The sequence below is a fragment of the Charadrius vociferus genome, unplaced genomic scaffold (genome assembly GCF_000708025.1).
Source record: "Charadrius vociferus isolate BGI_N301 unplaced genomic scaffold, ASM70802v2 scaffold1041, whole genome shotgun sequence".
NCBI classification, from domain to species: domain Eukaryota; kingdom Metazoa; phylum Chordata; class Aves; order Charadriiformes; family Charadriidae; genus Charadrius; species Charadrius vociferus.
The window spans coordinates 293,180-300,501 of NW_009646843.1; the positions used below are offsets into that span (position 1 = coordinate 293,180).

Consider the following 7,322-nt stretch of genomic DNA (forward strand, 5'->3'; position numbering starts at 1 on the left):
GAGGGGGGGTCGAGGGATGGCGGGCTGGGCCCGGGCGCGGGCCGCAGTTGGGATGGAGTTTGGGGGAGTTTTTAGAGGTTTGAAGAGAGTCGGCGGCGGAAGGAAGCGGTTGGGTGACAGCGGGGGGGGAGTGGGAGGGGGAAGTGATGGAGTTTGGGTGGAAAATGGTACTTGCGTGCTAGGTTGGGAAAATTGTGTGCAGAAATGAGGAACGGCGTGTTTCGCAGAACTGCTTACTCAGAGATTACGCTGATTTTGTTACGGTGACATCCTCGTCTGTTATTTCTTAATTAGTTTGCTTGTTAATTATGTTCATCCTCATGATTTTAAGGAAAAAAGGGTGAGAAACTGTTGTGCTTTCAAAAGTACTATTTTTAAACCAAGAATCAGATTTGAGCCCGGGCAGGTCATCGTTAAATCATAACCGCAGCGTGAGTCTGTTACGCACTGCTATATCTTGGTTACGAACTGTATGTCCTGGGGGCATAAACACAGCACTGGCGCTCCTGGTAACAGGATGATAGAACAGGGGATTGAGGTGGGAGGCAGCTGTGATGTTGCTGTGTGATGTATCCGTGAAGATGATAGCAGTTTCTTGTCTAAATTTATGCATGCAGTCAGGATAATAGCCCCTGAACATTAAAGGGTGCAACTTGTGCACCTACACCAAGAACAAAATCACATTGCTGTCAAATGAGATGTCGTTTTGGTGCACTGAATTAAAAATACGGGGTGTTTATTGGAACCAAAGTATCTCTTCTAATCACCCGCATCACCTTAATACTATTCCTTTTATAAAAAGGGAAAGCCCAAAATATTCACTTCTGAATGCCCAAAGCAGAACTTTTTTCTTGCTTAGACACCAAACATCGTGTATTCGTTGCCATAGGTGCTGCATGATCCTGAATATCATGTCAACTTAGCATTCTGCACAAATGCAGAGGTTCTGTTGGCATAGGTTTTCCAAAAGAACTGACCTTAAGTAATGATTTAGGATCTTAATGTAAAGTGTCTGTATTTGGATTACTGGGATGGAAATTGAAAAAAAAAATCTGTAAAAATTAACTTTAGTGGTGGTCTAGCAAACAGATGACATGTTTCCATTAAGAGCATGTATTTAATATCCACCCATCTAAGGCTGGACAGTGTGGGCTTTGAAGACTGGCACAACTGATATAGAAAGTGCTATTCAGTAGTCTGGAGAGTTTTAAGAATAAATTATAGCCAAAATTTTGTGCTTTCCCTGTAAGTAGGGGGTCGATCTGCACCACAGGTGGGCCAGCATTTGAAGCTTGGATTCTGAGGTGGTAGCTGCCTCTGAAAGTAACCGATACATGTTTTGCTGCGTCCCTCAGTTGCGATGCTGTGCTCTCAGGTAGCCGTGACAGCGTATGACAGGTTCCTTAAATTCAGTGGGTTAGAAATGTAAAATGGAGCTAAAATTTTGCCTGTCATGAGGGATGATTTCAGATGTAGCCATAAAAGTAAGAAGGAAGCTACTTTAGCAGTGCCTGTTTTGGATCAGTTCAGGAGATGCTATTTCAAATTAGTTTGCATTTACCAAGGGGCAGAGAACTCATGCGCAAGCAGTTACTGTGGAGCAGTTAGAAAGGCGTTTGATAGTGTTCTGAGTTATTTCAACTGCTCTGACTTGCTTTGCTCTTGGTTTTTTTTTTTTTTATTCTCTCTTCATAAAGTCTACCCTGGGGACAAGGACTTGAACTTCACCAGAGTTTGGATCGTTATTTTCTCCCTCCTGGGGTACTTGCCCTGTGGCTCACAGTAGTTTTCTAGTCATTCTTCAGAATCCTGGTACTAAGCATGTGCTTATTTTATACAAATAGGGATTGGATTTTGAGTACAAAACCAAAAAAAAAAATCCCTACAGACAGAAAAATTTTTAATGCCGGTACTTAACAGCATCAAAAGCCGTGGGCAAATCTAGTTGCACGCAGAGCCTGGTCATTACAGGCTTTGATGCTTGCAGAAGAGAGACGTTGCAAAGATAAATTCCTTGTATTGCTGGTTTTATTTTTTTCTGAGAAGTGGATGTCAGATTGTTGAAAGGTTTTTGGATTATGTGTTCTGTCCTTTTGATTAGGTGAAGTTGGAGGTTTGCCCTGGTGAAGCTGGAACCTTACACAGCAAGGAAAAGTGGGAAGAGCATGTATTGTCTAGATTTGGTAGAGCTGTTAAGTAGTGTTTTCTAACAGGCCTACTGGGGTGCCGACAAGCAAAGGCATAGTTGGAAATAAAGATTGTACTTGGATTTTTATAAGTTGTAGATAAAGTTCCTGTATAAAAGGCACACAGGCATCTAAATGATCCTGTAAATTCTCAGGTTTGGTTAGAAAAAAATACTGGTCTCTGATTAAAAGCATCAATCTGATGTAGTGATGGTGTCACCTCTAGTTCCTGTGATGTACCTGTGAAGTCAGAACATAGGTTTGTCATCAGTTCAGCTGAAGAAAGCACAGAGACTAATGAAATGACCCCCATAAAAAAGCTGGGAGGTACTGAGGCAGCTTATGCTGTGTGTGAAAGCAATTTTCTTCAGCCGTCTAGCTGGAGAGAGCTGGGAAGAAGACAGTGGGTCTCAAAAAATAAATGTGATTACGTTAATTCAGAGGAAACTGCTTTAGATTTCCCTGCTGTGGCTAAGAATTGCCATGCAGCCAAATACTGCAGATCAGCTTTCATACAGTAACACTTTACACTCACAGGATGCATTTTCTAGTGTGCAGATCAAACCTGGAACGTAGGTGAGAGGTCATCTGTGACTTAGATATTTTTATTAATACAAAGAACTGTGTGAGATTTTAGACCAATACTGTCCCCTGCCTCTCAGCAGGAATTGCGCAGCAATCCTGGGGCTGCGTTTGCACAAGCAAAGAGGTAGCTGTGGTAGCTGTAATTCATCGCTGGAATGGCTTCACTATGGTGTGGGTGGAAGTTGTAAATAGTGTCCACCCCTCTAGGTAATGCACGCTTGCAAAGATTTCTAGTGTGCAGATAAGGCTTGTGTGTACCAGGTAAGCTGTATGTTTTACTGAGTTCCTTTGGGTTTGCCCTGACTAAAAGCACTATTCTGCTGCAGTGTAGCATGGTTTCATTGGTGGCTGCTGTTTTTAGTAATTTTATTTCTTTGCCAAAGAATTGTACATCTTTGAAGGCTGTTCAGCTGGCTGGTGAAAGTTTTAGCTGAAACAATAAGGTTTTATCAACTTAAACTGATCCAGTTTAATTAGTTGAAGAACTTGGAGTCATCTGTTGTTTCAGAAATCTCCTTGTAAAGAAAAGCAATGCATCTGATACAAGACTTTATTAACAATTTTTAACTAATTTGAGGTAGTCTTAACTAGGCATTTGTCATTTCTGCCAAGCTCTCTGCTTCTGTGAGCTTTCTGTTCCCTTTGAACCACTTTTATTTAAGATTAGCGTTACTTAGAATGTTTTTGAAATGTAACAAAAAGATTTTCAGCTAAGGCTGATTTAGCTTTGCATTATGTAAAGCAAAACCTTCATATTTTCTAAAGTCTTTGCTGTTCCCACTGTAAGGAGAGTTTCAGTCATCTAGTAATTACAATCGCAGTGTGTTGCAGTGCTCTGGGACTTCTCATTTCTTTTGCTTTGAAGACAAGTGTTGTACCAAGATCTGCCGTACTTTTACATAGTCGATTTCTACATATACATATATATATATTCGTAATTTGTTGCAGACTGGTGATGTTCTCTTTCTGTTTTAGTCCATGAAGGCAGCCCGTTGGGGGAACTTCATCGCTGTGTCCGAGATGGTGTAAAAATCAATGTCCATATCCGCACTTTCAAAGGGCTTCGTGGAGTCTGCACAGGGTTTTTGGTTGCATTTGACAAGTTCTGGAATATGGTAATTATTGTTCCAGCCCTTGATTTATTACTGCTGTATTGAAAACCTGTAATTTGCAACAGGTTTAAGCAAACTACATTTTGAGAAGATTAATGTGATATTGTGGTTCATAAAGCTAATTTGCTCTGGTACTAAATGCTGGGTTTCAGACTTAAGTGGTGCTTGGTGTTGGATTGGTACGTCTCCAAGGGGGTCTGGCCATCTTAGAGAAGGTTCTAAGTGAGAGAGAAGCTTTGAAGCATTCCCAACATCTTCAAAGGTTTTCTATAAGATCCCAGGAAGGTGGAATATGAGCAACATTAGAAGCTTCCAAAGCTTTCTCTGCAAAACACAATCTTCTTATAGTAGTAACCACTTCTCTGTTTTCTTTCACTGACACGTCAGTGGGATGTCAGCGGCAAAAGCTTTTCCCTGTGTTTTCCCTCATGAAGACCTTAAAGGCAGCGGATGGAAAAGTAGCTATTGAATATTTGTGAGCCTGGAGCTGTGAAAAGTTTGGAAATGGGGGCGGGAGGGGGAGGATTTTGCGGGGAAGGATTTTGCAGGCAAGGCTCGCAAAGATTTTGCGAGTAATGCAGAATGGATGCTAGGCTTTGGTGTTGCTTTTATACCTCAGTACAACTGAGAAGCCAGCTCCAAAGCACAGCTTGTTCCTGGGATGGATTTTCTCTCAGAGCATAATTTCATAATGCCATGACACAAAGCTGGTCCAAAGCTTCTTTATGTTTTCTTTTCATTTTAACCTGTCTGTTTCTTTTATCTTCTTCCAGGCCCTTACAGACGTGGATGAGACGTACAGGAAACCAGTAATGGGCAAAGCTTTCTACACAGAACCTCAGCTTACACTAACCCGGGTAGGTAACCATCTCCAGTTTTTCTTTTTTTTTTTTTTAGTATCTCCCTTTTGAAAATAGTAGAAGGGGAGTGTTGATTGGAAAACTGTATTTACATTTGAAGTATTTTACCTCCTTTTATTCTAGATTACTCTAAAATGACTTGAACTGGGAGGGGAAAAAACAGTTTTCTGACCTTTTTGAAGGTCAGAAAAAGTATTTTGGCCATACTTTGGTTCGGTGCTACAGAAGCTCCATGTTAGAGTTCCTAATATCAGATCACAGTTGCTGCCACTGCGTAGTGCAGTATGCTGACTTGTGATACTAATGTTCATGGAGTGACAGTCTTTGCCTCCAGCCAACAAAACGTCTGTTTGATCACTTGAATTTTTAGTCTAGGTACTGTGGAGCCCCAAGATTCTGAATGTTGCTCCAAAGCAAGGCATTCTCTAGGATCCAGCTGCAAAAAAAAAAGATGTTTACAAAGTTGAGAACTGAAAAGATGATAGATTAACTTCTGAACAATGAAGAGAAAAAATGTGACAGTGCTGTGCCTGTTGAATGGCATCGCTGTGGGCCTTTTGAACATCAGAGAAGCATCACAAAAACTTTTAAACAGTTTCATTGTCAGGAATTTGCTTTCAAATTCCAGCCATTTAAATCTGTTTTCTGATAGAATCCACCCTTCCTTTTTTAAAGATTAGTTAAAAATAATCAAGTTGTCATTGTTCCTTTAGCCCCCTCTTACAGGGATTGGCTTTCCATCCTGTTGCTGGGAAGAGACAGGCTAACCGAGAATCCATTTTCTTTGTCAGTATTTCATAAAAGCTTGCCTGCTGCCAGAGTAAAAGCAGTTTCTTTTCCAGTTTCAGCACCATGTGTTCTTAGGTTAATGAGTTCATACGGTGCTTTGGATCTGCTGCTCTAGCTTTTATTATTATTCGATTGTTTTTGGTCTGCTCACCTCCTAGAGTACCCACACGGCCTCTTTTAATTTGTTTTGGGGAACACCAAAGGTCCATTGTTTTTTCAGTATACACTTTTTTGCTGATTGAGGCCCCTTATCTTAGAGATTCGTGTCCTGCCTAAGGACACAAGGACGAAAATCTCTATAATACTATCTGACAACATTACAAGAGCGTTGGGGAAAGTGAGCTAATGGAGGAACTTGGTAGCTTTCTGTTGTTCCTGACCAAAGTTAAATCCTACTGCACATCAGTATTGCTCCCCAAATTAAATTCCTCAGTGGTCACATGAAGATGCTTATGCGCATGCAAGAGATCCAGTCATGCTTTGACTTTGGCAAGAAAACATAGTATTTATTTCTGGTAAAGTTTCTTCACTAATTGTGTATTGTGAGCTCTGATTTGGGATCGTATACACAAATACCACATAGAAGTGCCAAACAAGTGGCCTTGCTTGTTTTATGAATGTGGTCATATACATAAATGTTCTTTTACAGCTGTTTGACAGACTCAAACTGCAGGAGTCCTCAGTAAAGAGGGGAGCTGACTCAAAGACTGTCTCAGAGGAGCTAGCCCTGACGAATGACTCTCAGACACTGGGACTGAAAGTTGGATCAGGACGAGCGAGAGCAGATGATGATCGTGAGAGGCAGAAACGCTTGGGCAGAGGAGAAAAGAAGATGCCAAGTGACAGTTTGCATCTGGCTGCCAGAGGTGAAGCTGATGTGGGTAGCGGGACTGCCCACACAGAGGGTGCCAGTGCTGGTGCTACCCGTGCAAGAAGCCAGTCACGGAGAAAAAGGCGGCCCAAAGTGGATTACCAACAGGTGTTCACACGTCACATAAACCAGATTTTCATTCGAGGAGAGAATGTCTTGCTTGTCCATTTAGCACATTGACTTGGCTGAGCCTTTGTCAGTGTATTTATTTGATAGCATGAATTGCCGCTGCAGCTCTCATTGCTATTTAGCGTTCTCATTAAGTATGGTGGTACTGTGACTGGTTTCCCATTGCCACAGGCAGGGGAAGTAATTCTACCTGGAGCATCCTGAGCTTGGTGCCAAAGCAGCCTCCTTAGACCTCTGTTGGGGGTCTCAGGACAAGGTCAGCAATGCAGATGTTTCTGTGGGATGAGGGAGGTAAGCACAGATCCCACTGCTTCTTAAAAAGAAGGTAAATAGAGAGGGCTGGAAGAGAATTTTGGTGTACTCAGTTATAGGAACTAATTGTAGCACACATTTAAGGAGCTTAAGATTAGGTCTCCACCTGAAAAGAATCACAAATGCTATTTTGCATGTTCTGCGTAATCTCAAGAGAAGATTGCTAATGAAACCACCAGTTTATCTGCTGTTGTTACATGGATGTCTTCTTTTCCAGACATAATTCTGACAGTCATTTTGAGATAGTCTATAAAAAGGTGGAGTGACATACAACTGATGGCCTCTTCTTCATAGTTAGTCCCGTCAAGTCCTGTGTGATAGAAAACCTCCCAATTGAAAACTTTTTCTGTGAACAATGGCGGGACTTGAATTTGTTTTCAATACCAAAACTTAGGCTTCTGTTTGTAATGCTGTGCTTTAGCCCAGTGTCACCAGCAAGCAGCTAATGTAGCTGATCCAGGGTCCTTCATATTTGGAG

The 7,322-nt window shown here is 41.6% G+C and overlaps 1 protein-coding gene across 1 annotated transcript; it reads left to right on the top strand.

Annotated features, from left to right (window-relative positions):
* The first annotated feature begins 16 nt into the window (after positions 1–16).
* On the top strand, positions 17–6,583 carry LSM11 (LSM11, U7 small nuclear RNA associated). Its single transcript, XM_009893460.1, has 4 exons — positions 17–167; positions 3,747–3,886; positions 4,657–4,740; positions 6,182–6,583. The coding sequence occupies exons 1-4, from the start codon at positions 17–19 to the stop codon at positions 6,581–6,583; spliced, it is 777 nt and encodes a 258-aa protein (XP_009891762.1).
* The last annotated feature ends 739 nt before the right edge of the window (positions 6,584–7,322 follow it).

What these genes read in the sequence shown, in the direction of transcription:
- LSM11 (XM_009893460.1), top strand. Translation starts at nt 17, where the DNA reads ATGGCGGGCTGGGCCCGGGCGCGGGCCGCAGTTGGGATGGAGTTTGGG. An exon ending in TGGAGTTTGGGTGGAAAATG is followed by an intron (nt 168 to 3,746) that starts GTACTTGCGTGC and finishes TTTCTGTTTTAG; the next exon opens with TCCATGAAGGCAGCCCGTTG. An exon ending in CTCAGCTTACACTAACCCGG is followed by an intron (nt 4,741 to 6,181) that starts GTAGGTAACCAT and finishes GTTCTTTTACAG; the next exon opens with CTGTTTGACAGACTCAAACT.